This window comes from Lathamus discolor, chromosome 3 (assembly GCF_037157495.1).
Source record: "Lathamus discolor isolate bLatDis1 chromosome 3, bLatDis1.hap1, whole genome shotgun sequence".
Taxonomy (NCBI): Eukaryota; Metazoa; Chordata; class Aves; order Psittaciformes; family Psittacidae; genus Lathamus; species Lathamus discolor.
In genome coordinates, this window is record NC_088886.1 from 122,360,540 (window position 1) to 122,375,038 (window position 14,499).

The 14,499-nt window shown below is 44.2% G+C and overlaps 1 protein-coding gene across 14 annotated transcripts in view; it reads right to left on the reverse strand.

The window, feature by feature from the left end:
• The window catches only part of KALRN (kalirin RhoGEF kinase), a 521,871-nt gene that overhangs the window by 350,273 nt on the left and 157,099 nt on the right, over window positions 1–14,499 (reverse strand). For all 14 annotated transcript variants that reach the window (XM_065671413.1, XM_065671394.1, XM_065671393.1 and 11 more), the window contains one exon: window positions 8,141–8,215. In XM_065671413.1, the coding sequence (XP_065527485.1) occupies window positions 8,141–8,215 (75 nt within the window). The remainder of the gene's footprint in view (window positions 1–8,140; window positions 8,216–14,499) is intronic.

The following is a 14,499-nucleotide window of genomic DNA, read 5'->3' on the forward strand; positions in this document are numbered from 1 at the left end:
GCTTACATGTATCTACTTTGAAGAGATTCAAGCCCTCTGCTTCCTGCTGCACGCTGTAAGCATAAATTCACAAGGACTAACCATAGACACAGGCAAATATCCACACATGTAAAGGCTCTCAAATACCTTGCCTAAGGTCCTGCAACGCATCAGCAGCGGAGACAGGAGTAGTACACAGTGTCTCTGGCCTCCATTCAGATTGTCTGCTGCAGTTCAAACGAATACACTGCTTCATCTGACCCCTGCAGATCATAAGCTGATCAATCTTGATGTTGCAGACTCTGCTGAGACCATAAGTGAGTTTCCAGAGGAACTGAAATACTTCTCAAAGGTATTTCAGTCCAAAATACAGTGAAAAAATGAATGATAATGAGAAGAACTAGGAGACAGAATGAGCTCAGATGATGTCAGGCGCCTCAATAAATTGATAAACAATATGCTCTGGATTTCTAAATCTAATTGACAGACTTCCTAGGAAAGCAAAGTATCAAGGAATTGCTATCCAGAGTCTTAAAATTATCTTCCTTTCCCTGCCATAGCTGAAGTGTGAGAGTCTGCTTGCTACCAGACCTCTTGTGAACAGACCTCTATACTAAAAATCCTCCAGCTTCAAGAGGGAGCAATATGTTGCAAGGGTCATATATAGGACTATCTGTGTAATCACCTTCAAATTCAACTGGTTCCAAAGCAGGTGATTCCAGTGCAACGGTGATGGAAATTTAAGCTCCCGCAAGTCCACCTGCAAATTACAGAGCTGCAATGTGGGCACCAAGGCCTGATCCTTCAGTGTGTAGCTCTTTGCAGCATCCCATAGTCAATTGCTTTAGTCAAATCTGAATGGCCAACATTTGCAGTGTTACACTTATGACTCCAAAACCAAGGCTGTATGTTCCCATCAGAAGATCCCTTGGTAGAGCAGATCAGAGGCTGTAGAGGGGATGCTCAATGTAGCTACTAAGGATCCCATTTCTCAGCAGGCTTATTTGTTCTGCAATCACCCAGAGCCACTGCACAGATTTGCAGAGACAACTTGTGGCTTGCAATACATCTTCACGGATTTATGCAAGTATTTTGAGGTACTTCTTTAATTTTAAATGTTTACTTGCCACTGCCCCAGCAAAGCAAAACCAAGGACAAGTGAAACTCATTAAAATGAAGGGAGAACTTATTTGTGTGGAAAGCAAGACTTCCAGACAAGAGTCCACAGGTGTCTTTCTCCTCTGGAAGAAGCCAGTTTGCTGTGAAATGCCAAGGAAGCACCAATACCCTCCTCTTTAACGCTGACCCTTACACACACCTATGCAAACCTCACTCCCTTTTGCCACAGCTGCAATTTAGATTTGATCTCACCTCCTCCATTGCAGAAGTATGGGAATAGCTGTATATATTTATAAAGCAATAGACAGAACAAAATAAACCCCAAATCTTCTAAAACAAAACACCTCACTGCATGCCTTTTTGCTCCTTGTCATGGTTTAACCCCAGCTGGCAACGAAGTACCACGCAGCACTTGCTCACTCTGCAACCAGGACACCCCTGGTGAAGGGAAGGGATCAAAACAGCACATGGAGATGCCAGTCACGCTGCTGATGGCAGCACTGACAAGCATTCCAAACTCATACCACTGGGCATAATGTTAGAAGCTGTACAGAATAAGGAGAAACAAAGAGAGGCCATATCCACCATGATCACATATTATTTGTCTTCCTCATTTGGGATAAACACAGAGAAAATGGCAACATCAGAGTTTCTGATGTTCATCAGCCAAGTGAAATACATGATAAACTGACTTAATATGACTGGCTGTTCAGGTTTGCCACATTCCCAGCAGGTAAGTCAAGTAGACTTACAGCTGAGCTAAGTTGAGCTTGACAGCTACAGCCAAGTAGGGGATGGTGAGGCACTGGAACAGGTTGACCATATAAGTGGTAAATGCCCCATCCCTGGCAGCATTTAAGGTCAGACTGGACAGAGCCCTGGGCCACATGGTGTAGTGTGAGGCATCCCTTCCCATGGCAGGGGGGGGTGGAAACCAGATGATCTAAAGTTCCTTTCCAACTCAAACCATTCTATGATTCTATGATCCTTCAAATTAATGAAAGTTCAGAGGAGAGTTCAAGCTCTTGGACTGACATAATTGCTATTAGGAAGTCTTTTCCCCCTCTGGTTTTAAGAATAAATTCAGCTGACTGAAAATACTGACAGATGAAAATGTCTCTGAAATTGCACATTCCATCAAAGTATTTCCATTTCAAACAGCCTATATTCCCTCCCCCCCCCAAAAAAAAGTATTAGAAGACCCCAAACATTGCTTATACAGAGGATGTCCAGTTGTGAATTTCTGTGCTTCCTGTCACTTAAAATTGATTCCTTAGAAAAAAAACATGAGCCAAAGAACCAAAGTGCTTTCACAGAAATGAAGAAGCTTTCAAGGTGATGAGTTTCATTAGTGGGACAGAAGAGCACACCCTACTGCACAATGACCAAAATGGTTGATTTTATCAGATTAATTATCTCAGATGCTACAGTCACCTACCTGGGTCCTTGTCTTCATTTATAAGCTCCCAGCCCTGATTTCTATATATGGACAACTCTCTACTGTCTGCATAAATGAAGACAAGACTTTAAGGAGGAGAAAACCTTGTCAGCTGGAATAGGACAGGATGTATGCAGACCTTCTTGCTTCACAGGCACAGTTCCTTCCTCTTATTGTTATCTTCAAAGTCCCTATCATTAATTGAGAAGCTATACCTATATGACAGGATGTAGGGGCCCATCCACCAGGAGGCGGTCAGAGTGCAGTGTGTTTGGACGACACACAATCAATGACTTGTGATCCCACAAGTTCTGTGGAGTTTTTTTGGACAGGAGTTTTGATTAGGTTGATTTTTTTTCCCCAGTTTTGTCAGGCACTAGAACCACTCTGCCTTTCCACGAGGCAGCACAGGTTGCATTACTACTCACACGTGCTAATTAAGGAAGTACATAGAGGAGAAATCTCCCTGCTCGAAGGAGATATTGGTGGATTTTGGCAAGCTGCTGTGTCCAAGCGCCAGGACAGTAAGTGCTGGCAGTGACTAGACATTCTCCACTGAAATTGTTTAATTTAGTCCATGGCTACAGTAGAACGTATGGAAAGAAATACAGCAACTGATTCTGCACACTACAGTAAATTAAATCAGAAATCCCAGGAAACATTTTGGTTTCTGCTTTAACTTTAGAGTCCCAGTGAGGATATCTAAACACCCTATAGGTAAAGGCTCTTCTCTGGCCTCAAAAATAGAACACTCTAGTAAAACAAAAGGAAAAAATCAAACAATTAGGAAAAAAGAAAGAAAGAAAAAACAAACCCAGCAGGCCGAGATGCCATCAAAAGACCTGGAAACTTCACAGTCTAAACTTCCTAATTTTCTTCTTCAAAGAAAAAACTGAATCAATGCAGCAGCAAATTTTAGATGAAAGCATGATGGCTCAAAACTACTAGGAAAATTCAATAGTCAAGCAATGCTGTGTTTTCCTAATAGCGTATTTCCTCTTTTTGGAATTTCCATTGATTTCAAACTACATCAGGGAATAGTATAAAATGAAAGACATTTTTCTGTAATAAAATATAGAAGAATTTTGATGCTTCATTTCAAATCTTCATTCCAGAGGAAAAGGAGAATGGAAACTTTTAATTTAAATCAAAACTTTTTGTGCAAATACAAAATGTTTACATCATTCAAAAATTAAGTATTTTGATTAGTTCTATTCCCAACCCAATACAAATTCCAGTGTCTACAAATCAGTGTTTAAGACTCCCTGTAACCTTGATCTGAACTCTTCCAGTGCCCAGAGGGTCCTGAGGTTTCAGTTCAACCCCTTCATTGAAGAGTGAAGTGCATCCATCACAAAAAAATATAAAAAATGCCCCTGCACACGTGGTCCCATGTACCTGTGGCAGTAAGTGACCTGTGACCTTTGGGAAGGTCATTGTCTTCCCCTCTGAACATTCCTCTTTGATTCATCCTGCTGTCCTAAATGCAATGAAATCTAATTGCAAAGTTGTCCTTTCTTCTGATCTACTTACTCTGAAATTCCTCCTCTAAAAGACCTTTTGGGAAATGTCTGTTTTCCCTTCAGGTTCTCAATCAGGCTCAGGTGTTGCTGTGACCCAGCTCACCAGGCTGCTCCTGAGACATCGGAGGTTGGGGACAGTGGGCTGTTGAAGGATGGAGATGGCCAAACTGTTACCACATCCACTTCTCTGCCCCATGCCTTTTTTTGGCTGAATTCCACAGAAAAACCTCCCACTTTGCTGAATGTGTGTTGGGAGCTCTCCTGTTGCAGCAGCTCACTGGCTTATTACATCCTTAACCTTTTGCTGTATATTCCTCCGTGCCCAACCATTCTCTTAAAAACCAGGCCAGCCTCCTCCTTTGTACTCCTGCCTTGGCAGAGAGCAGACACTACCTGGGTGACAGGCAGGAACGCAAGAGCCCACGTGCTACTGCTGCTCATCTGAGCCCACCAGGGATCGGGAATTACTGGGAAGGATCCTGGGAAACTCTTCTGGGTGGGATGTGGGGAAAGGGGAAATGCTTTCAGTGAGATCCATGGCATTAGTCAACTAACAAGCTTTCCACAGCCTAACTGAATGAAAAGGTCCATGCATGGGAAGGGACCAAGGGACCATCCTCCCTCTCTCCTGAGAGTCTCAGATACTTTCTCCCATGTTGCACAGATCAATAGGAAATCTTTATAAGAACAACCAAGCAGCTGAACAGCATCCCAAGTTAAACCACTCTTCTAAAACAGCATCTGTATTTCCTAGGAGAGACTATAAGCCCAGCTTCCAAAATATTTCGTCACCTCTCACTGAAAAAAACTCCACCTAAAATAATCTACAACCTGTTTTATTTCCTCTATTCTGCACTCATCTCCTTCTCAGAATACAAAAAATCAGCCTCTGGCCTGTAGCTCACTATCTAATGGTTCTCAAAGCCATTCCATTGCTGGAAGCAACACAGTGAACCACCAAGGCAAAGCCAAGATTTTATTAGGATTTAGGCAACAAGCAGGTGGCCAAAACCTCCCCCCTGCCAACTCCCTGCTTAATCTGACTCCACAGGGTCAGCAATGGAAGCAATCAGATGGCGATGGCCAGGATGCACTGCACACCCAACTGCTCAGGCCATCTCTCTGCCTATGAGTGCTGGAATGGGATTTTCAGGTGCTGTTTAAGACACACATACACATGAACTTTGCTCGGGTTCAGTCTAGCTTGTACATGAGATCACTGGAAGAAATCAAGAACCAGTTCCAGGAAAAAATTCTCAACATTATCCATTCCTCAACTCTCCTGCAGCGCAGCGATGCGGATGCAGAGCCCTGCGCCTGCTGCTCGCTTGCCAGCTGAGCCAGCCAAGGGGAAGCGCCAGGCACAGAGCCCCAGACGGTATTTAGGCTGGATGAATCCATGCCCAGCTAGTTAGAGCTGTATTTCAACTCTGAAATTAAGTGCACTTCTGAAAGCTTGAGTGCTCCTCTGAGATCACACAGCTTTGCAGGCAGGTCCTGTTGTGCCTGCTCTGGAGCAGGCAGCAGTGTCACTTCCCTGCCTGTTCTGCCCTGCTCTTCTACAGGGTCCAGGTGTGAAGCATCCACAACACTGAAACACAACACATGGTATAGACCCTGCTTGAAGGAGCTTGTTTGTTCTCTTCAGCTTTCCTCTTGAATCATGGACTAAAAACCAAGCTGGTGAGCCACAACAGATGAGAAAAGAAACAAACTAAACAACAGAGATGTTCAGCTGAGATTTTGTGCATGCTGATGATGTCTGCTGGTGTAAGGGGAACCCCCCCTTGACAACATTACTGTACTGTTATCATTAAAATTAACTGTAGTATTAAACTCTGAAGAGGACTCAATAAAACTCTCCCTTTATTCAAGGGAGCCTGATTACAAACACAATGTGCTCCCGCAGCCTGTGCTAGCTACAGAACAGGGGTTTTTTATCTTGCAAAGTCCAGCTCTTTGATTTTTCTATTTTGGCAAAAATTTTCTCTTCTGGGCTCAAAGCATACTCTAGGAAGTTATTCCATTTTAATTAAAAAGAAGCTAGCCATCAGCTGAAGTGCTCAAATCCCTTTCTTAGTCTGCTTTACTACATGCCAGGGGAAGACTGGGCAGTACTTAAAACTCTGGGCTGGAGGGTGATGCTGGGGCTACTGCAGTAAGACACTAGCAGCTCAGAGCATTTTATCTGCAAAGGCTCCTGACAATTGCTGCCCGCAGTTGTTGCAACAGTGGAGAGCAGGTGTAAATCCTAGGATCTCTAGCTAGCTAGCTATGTCAATAACAGGCACATTTTGAGCAGTTAAAAGGCTGGAGGCTGGTGAATCTACATGGAGCGAGCTGTCCCTTGCTCATGGTGTGAAACCCCAGGGGATCACGTTGGCATTTCCTGTTTAATGCCACCTATCCCTCACCCTCCACCACCATCACCCCACACACACACATACCACACACACACACGCACACACACGCCCCTTGCCGCAAGACAAGCTTGGCTCAGGACAGCATCTAATGAGCTGGTTTGGTGTGAGACCCTCTGGCTTAGAGCTGAATGCAGGCACCACCAGTGGAAGGGCATATGTAAACGATCCAGACAGGTTGTCGTTATTAAATGTGAACTACCAAGTGATCCTGCAGCCATTTCAATGCGAAGAGACAGCAAGAGCCAAGAACCAAATTTCAGCACAGTCTCTGTGTCACAAACTACTCTGCAGGTACACTGTATTTTTATGAATACATTCCCATCTTTGGAGCAGTGAAAGCCAAAAACCACGTAAAACATTTCAGGGCATTCAGAATGAAACATCAGTGTGAGATAAAGTAGTCCTGCATGCAAGTACAGTTGGGATAGTCTTGGGTTTTCACATTAGGCTTTTGGTCTTTTACAAACTTCCCTCAAAGTCCTGGATCTTCACATCATGAGTAAGAAAGTATAGGGTTTATAGAGCCACAAATAGTTTGCTCAAGTCACTGCAGGACTCGTGATCCCTGGACCATTTAATTGTTGCTACATGGGAAGACATCATACACCAACCATTAGTGAAGGCAAAAGCTTTTCCTGCCTGGCAAGACATCTCCATGGCTCAGGAGGGTGACAAGCCTCATCCTCACAAGCCCGGCTCCAGCACCTGGGAGGAAGAGTCCAAGCACCTAACAGCCTCGTTCCTACTCTCCCATGCAGTCAGCATTACTGAGAAGATGAAGGAAACAAAAAGCAAAGACTGCGAACAAAAAGGGCAGCTATTACTGATTCAGGTTTTCTCATTGCACCAGGGAAGATCACCAAAAGCAGCCCTAATGGTTTGCAGTCATCAGAAACACTGGCCCTCTGTGTCTATGGTTTTATAATACCCCAGTTTTATGCTGCCCTGGTTTTATAATACCCTGGTTTTATGCTGTCAATTTGTGTGACTTCATTGAAGATTAGGATCGCTTCAGACTTTCTCTGCCCCCTCTCCCTGACAAGCTGTAATTCACACCAGAAACAATATCATCCAAACCATTCTCAAAGACATTTCCATATTGTCTAGTCCTCATCCACCCCCAGGTCCTTGAGATTTGTCTCCTATATGAAGGCTGTAAATCTTTGTACAGGATGGCAGAAGATCTTTGAGCATCTGAGTTATTATGTAAATGCAACTGAATGGTACTTTTAACTGCAAGTTGATTGGGATTGCAAATGAAACACCAGTGATTTACAGGTCTGAGCACTTCCTACAAACAGGAATTACTGATATTCACTGACCTTGAACCCAAAGCAGGATCCCTGAACTGTTCTGAAAGCTGAGGCAGCACAGGTCTGGGCAGGAGCTAAGAAGCTGCATTCCATCCCACCCATGCTGCCCATTTACCTGTTTCTCAGAATCTGAAGAAAATCAACATGGGCTAGTTTCTGACACTGTGAGTCTTACTGGATAGCCCTGTTCCACATACAGCCCTTTTCTTAGCAGAAGAGCTAATTTAAGTATACCAAGTCCAAACACAAAACTGTTCCCTTGTGACTCTGATGCACTGTAAGAACCAGGACATGGCAGATGGTGCTCATGTTATGCTTGCAGGGATCCAGCAAAGATGTGCTCACCTGACACGAAGGCCACTTTCTCCTTCAGTATAGGAAGAACATCGGCAGCTTTTAAACCATCATTTCGAAAAGAACCTACAAGACAAAACAGGAAAGCCACATTAGGTGAGAGCATATTCTTGTTCCCAGCTTCATGGACACTCCATGTTTCTCAAAATCAGGCTGGAGGAAGTCTATAAATCACATAAAAGCACCAAGAAACAGACTCCAATGTACAATGCACAAGTAGTATTAGCGTAAATATTGATGTTTGTAGAAAGAAAATACAGAGAATCAGCTCATCACTTTATCTTTCACAAGTTCTGAAAGGTTAACAAATTTCCCACCAAGTAAGCAGGTTTAGCCCCACTGCCTGTTTCACAGACCATACTATCAAGCCTGGGAGATGCCCAGCCTGCAGACCCAGCCAAGAGCCTTCTCCCTTCACTGTTTTGAACACAGTCCAGGCAAAATTGCAGGGAATGTTACAGCACATGCATACCCATTTAGCATCAGCCCTTGAGGCAGATTTGCACAGCGGCTGGCTTAACAAAGGCTTTCCCCCTTCCTTTCCTCTTTACACAGCACAGCTGGAAATGGAAGGGCTCAAGGTGGGGACCACACTCAAAGGAAGCACATGCTTACAAGCCAGTCACAGTCTCCTCTGGGTAAGGGGTGTTTTGAAGCCACAGCACATCCTTATGTAATACATGTTGTTTGATTACATGCTAAATACACCTGCACAGGCCATTTGCCTTCCCTGCAGTGCCACATTATCTCATGTCTCCTGAAAGTTCACCAAAGAAATTCCAGAATTTTACTCTCCTGGAAGCCTTAGGAAAAGAACTGCCAGTGGTTTCAGCCACCAGCAGCATCTTTCTGCTTTGCAAAAGACCAGCAGTAACAGATCACTCCTCAACAAGCCAGACACTGCTATTCCATCAGCTCTACTACAAAACAAAAGGTGGATTTGAAGAACATCTTTGAATTGCTCTGAAAAATAACTCATCCATCACTGGGTAGTGAATACCTATCATGACAAGTGATCTTCAATATGGCCTTAAATCTATTCCAGCTTATCAAAGAGTTAAACATATTAGAAAACCCTTGCTTTTACTTTCTACCTTTCACAGGAAGGCAGTAACCACCATTCTTCAAGGATGGTACCAGGGCAAGACAGTGCTCACTAAGCAGCTTTCTTGACTGGCTAGAAACATGGCAATGTTATTCTGGCCACCATGTCTTTCTTGCTGAACACAGCAGATGACACCTGATCATCTACGTCTGAAAATGGGAATGGAAATAAAAGCCCTCCCCATATATTGTCATATATTTCTTGCCTCATGCAGCCTTTAAAGGTACAGTGATTTGATCACTGGAGAGGAACTTTTTACAAGGGCACGTAGTAATAGGACAAGGGAGAACAGCTTTATACTGAAAAAGGGTAGATTTAGATAGACATTAGGAAGGAATTCTTTACTATTAGGGTTGTGAGATTCTGGAACAGTTTGCTCAGAGAAGCTGTGGATGTCCCATTCCTGGAATTGTTCAAGCCAGGCTGGACAGGGCTTTGAGCAACCTGGTCTAGTGGAAGGTGTCCGTGCCTATGGCAGGGGGGTTGGAACTTTAAAATCCCTTCCAATCCAAACCATTCTATGATTCTATGATGCATGCACACATATGGAGCAGATGGGATGAAGACCATAACAGCCATTTTCACCTGCAGCTGAGCCTGTGTCACCTCTGCAACACTCAGCTCCAGAAGATGAGCAAACTCATCAGCTAAGCCTACACTCACTAAAATCAGTATAGAAAGGAGTGAGGTAATTCAATTCAAAGCCAAGACCAATGTAACTACAATTTGAACAGGCACTGGAGTGCAGTCCTGAGAGATCCCTAATGAGTGCTTTGTGTCAGTAAAGTGTTTGAGGACCAGGGAAACTAGTCCTGGTTGCTGAACTCCTTCTGTGTTAAAGTAACCAGGACTTCTGGCACTCTGTATTAAACATACGAGACTTTGCTACTAACCTACCCTCTTAACAAGAATAATGTCTCAGATCCCAGGCTGTGGCTAGCTTTCACATCAAACAGAGGAACCATTCAGCCGCAAGCAACGTTTGGAATTTAAGAAGCTTTGTATATAAGCATCTCATCCAACCATGAAGCAAACAAGAACAGCCAGTGCGCTAGACACATCATGATGGCTCCAAGACACTGAAGTGGAGCACTGGGCCAAATTTCTCCAGCTGCAAGATCAGCAGTGTCAGTGCAAGCTGAGTTTTGGCCAATATTTGTTAAGTTTGTCAGGGAAACAGCAAAGTCAATTCTTAGGTACTTAACTATGCAGCAGACATTGTACAACTGAAGTCTAGTCAATAAAACAAAAAAAATTAGTGGTTTTGGTATATGTATATGAAACCACACAGTAAGGACTTCTTCGCAAGAAGCACTATACTGAGGGCTGAAAGACAATTTTAGATGCTCTCCCACAAGAGAGAACTGCCTCTCACGAAGGTAATATGCATGGAGACCAGGAGAAAAATGCATGACTTTTAAAGAGGGTCACCTCCTGAGCTGCAGCAGGACAGGATGCATGCAAAGGGCTTGCACAGGAGAGGCAAGGGAAGATGCAAACGGGGGCAGTGCTGCCAGCAGGTTTGTTTTCCTTCCTCAGTATCCTCCAGGACAGGACAGACACACTGCAAAATGACAAACAAATCAGAAAGCTGTGAGGCCATCCGAGGGCCAGTAAATCAACAAAAATTGACGAGAGATGCAAAACTTCCCTCAGGATGAGGGAGGAAACTCCTGAAGGTAGGTCAGTGCTTAAAGCAATGCCCTTGCCCTGGGTGATGTATGTGCTCATGCAAGTAGCAGCTTATGACCCAGAGCTGAGGCCATGACCACTGCTTTCAGAGGTCACTCCCGCTTCTGATAAAATCTTCATGCTAGCAGCTACATCTCAGAGCATGCTCTCAGGTTTTCCAGCAAGGGCTCAGGGAAGGGATGCATAAATGGAAAAGCAATGGCTTTAATGAGGGCTCCAAAAGCAACATCAAATCTGTCTCCAGGAGGGCCCAGAGAAGCAATGATGTATTCCCCCGTTCATAAGTTATTATAAGCATACCCAAATAATGCTCATTTTCATCCTATTCCCCAGCTGTTTCTAATACATTTGTTTTGCTTGTTTGCGTGCTGGACCCAAAGCCATGTCTGCATAGCACCATGTAATTTTTGCTGCAGAGCCCCGGGTATACAACCACCTAGCCAGTTTGTTACTAGATGATGACAAAGGCTGTGCTTTGTATCCTGCCCTACACCTCTCTCTTACCCCTGTAAGACACGAGCCCTTCTGCGGCAGGAGTACGCAGAAAAGGTGGATGAAGGAAGGGTGGGATGGACACTGAGCCATGCTGCCCACTGTCCATGCATTTGATTTCTGCCTCACCATCATCATAAGCATGGGACTACCCAACAGTGCCCCTGTTGCTCTTCTACCTGCAAGTCTCACCATGGTCTTCAAAGAAGCTTGAGCGTTGTAATTGCTGACACGGTTCCATGTCCCAGTTACCCTGCAGCCCCTCACACCTTTATCATGCCCTGGTTTAATGTGCTATCCACCTACCAGGATGCTATGACTATCCACAAACTTTTATTACTCCAGTGACACAAGAAAAACACACCATGCCTGCTGGAGCAGTTGACAGAATAATGTACTCCTGTTAACTTGGAAGCACTGAAATATTAAAACAGTGGATCTTCAGCATGGCTGAGTCACGTTTCAGGGCAGAGCAGTGTCACACATGCACAGCCTGTCTCCCAGCAGGGATTCCCTGCACGGCAAAAGCAACTCACAGTTTTAGCTGAGAGGCTATAATGAGAAGCCAGCTGGGTGAAAAGGGAAGCTTAAGGCATGTGTCCACATTGAATGCAGGAAACCTGGAGCTGAGAATATTCCTTTTTCCCCACACAAATGCCCCAGGTAGCCTAGGGAGCTAAATGCTGCTGATGTGGAGGTCAGCAGCTCAAGGGGCTTCCAGAGCAGGTTGCAGATCTGTGAACAGCAAACGGCTCCAGGGAACTGTAAAGATTAATAAAATAAGCAAGAGTTTTGGAAAGAATATCAGCCTACAGAGTTTGAACTGAAAGCCAAACTCTAACTCTTGGAGTGAAACAGAAATTATCCCTGGAGAGAGTCCTGTGGGCTTTAGGATTTCTTTCACTAAGCAGAGAGCAGGGCCTCTGTAGGAGACACTGTCTTAGGCTAGATGAACCAATGGTCTGTTCCAGAGTGGCTTTTCCTAGAAAAGCTTCAGTTCTAACGTGAAAAAAAGCAGCTCTTGGCTTTGAATAAAGATCAGCTGCTGGAAATATGGAAATACTTTCTATACTTAAAAAAGTATGCGTAGGCAAGAAGAAGGCCTCCTGTCAGAGCACTGCATGGGGCTTAATCACTTGGCTCCTGATGCCTTAGCAGGATTTGTTCATCCCAAGTCCCATGCAATGTTTCAGGAAAGGCAGCCCACATTCTCTTAGCTCTCAGAACAGCTTTGACTATTTAAAAACTTCAGCATGAAGTTTCTTTAACCAAACAAAACTGAACTCCTTGGGCTAAACCCACCCCTCAAGGAACTGTACTGGAGTCCAGGAGGCAACAGTAGCATTAATCTGGCCCATATTCTTTCTTCCTCCCTCAGTAAAGGCCTCTCTTGTACTCCTCTGACTCCCCAGTTTTTGGAGCAGTTATCTTCTAGGTTTATCATAGCCTTCTTGGCTTCCTACCTCTTCTTTTTCCTCTCAAATTCTCAGTGGATTTTATTTGTGTTTGCAGTGAAATCCAAGTGCATCTTGGCTTTCTACAACATACAAACAGAAGGAACATCTGATGTGAGCAGAGAAAGGCAGGACAAAGGAAACTTTATTATATTCCCATTGTAGCCTTTGCAAACTGAGTCACAGAAAGATTGACTTGTCCAGTGTCAGACAGAAAGTTTGTGCAGAGCTGGACCCTCATTTCCCCAATGCTTTCCCAATGCTCTTCACATACAACCATCCCTTTGTCTTCTGGCAGAATATAATCCTCCGTTTTCTTCTCTTTACACTTCTTGCTTCCTCCGCCTGCCCTTCTCTACCCATTATTCTCTCTTTGTGCATTTCTGCCTCAAATATTTACTTTGTGTGTGTGCTAAACCCTCTTTAACCCCTTCCTCCCTCTCCTGCACACTATTGTCTATCCCTGAAGGGCTGTGAGATTTCCTAGACAGATTTCTCTGATTTTCTGTAAGCAATGGAGAGAAGCTTAGCCAAGGGCTGCCGGGGCCTTTGCCGCTGGGATTTTGATGGCTGAGGCTCTTTGATTCAGAGGCAGAGAGGCCACAGCGTGGCATGAGCATTTGGTAGAACAGAAGCAACATGTGTTCCGGACTAGTATTTTAGCACCATCTGGCAGAGATAAATAGGGGTGGACACTCTGCATCTGCCGATCGCTCCTCTGCGGACAACAGCGTGATCCCTGATACAAAGAAAGAAGACTTTAATGCCCTGAACCTTCCAGGAGCCTGTAAGGCTCTCCTGTCACACTTCCCCACTGCAGGCAACAGAAGAGCCAGTTTTGACTTCACAGACGAAGGAAGGAAGGATTGCTTTGAACTGAATCTAAAGGCAGCACCTGCCAGAAAAAATATAAAATTATTCTGTAAATTTCATTACCAGCTATTACTGAAGATTAACCCAGAGCTATATACTTAACTAACAAAGGTTATTATTCTTCTTAATGTGAATTACAGACCCATGCCATGGCCTCAAAAGTTGCAAGAACCATGGACATTGAATAGATGGTCTGCACAGCACCACATGCCTAGCACTTTATCCCAGCTGAGACAAAAGTTATATTCATTACATTGCTGCGTTTATTCTGAAATGAAAAGATGGATGTTATTGTATTATATGTGTAATATATTATATGTATTATATGATATTATATTATATGTGTACTACTTAGGGTCAGTCCAGGACTAATATTATTTTCTGTGTTTCCTTATTCTGTCCTTCCTTTTATTCATTATACACCACTACTGCTTGCTGCAACATCTTTCTGGCCACAGCTATTGGGTGGCAATACTACAGGCTACCTCCACTTCCAAGTTTTGCCAGTGCTTGTCAGAGGTCCAACTGTTTTTCAACTGCCTTCTGCATGGACAGGTCAGTCCCTCTGATTTCCCACTGCCTGAATCCCTGCACAGCCCACTTCCCTCCCCTGCCTGTAACACAGAAAGGCAAGGCTGGGATTTGGGGGAGTTTGCTAATTGCTGAGATTGTTATTCCTTCCACGAGGTACTTGGCAGCATCGAGCCTCCCAGCACAGCCTTTGAACGTCCACA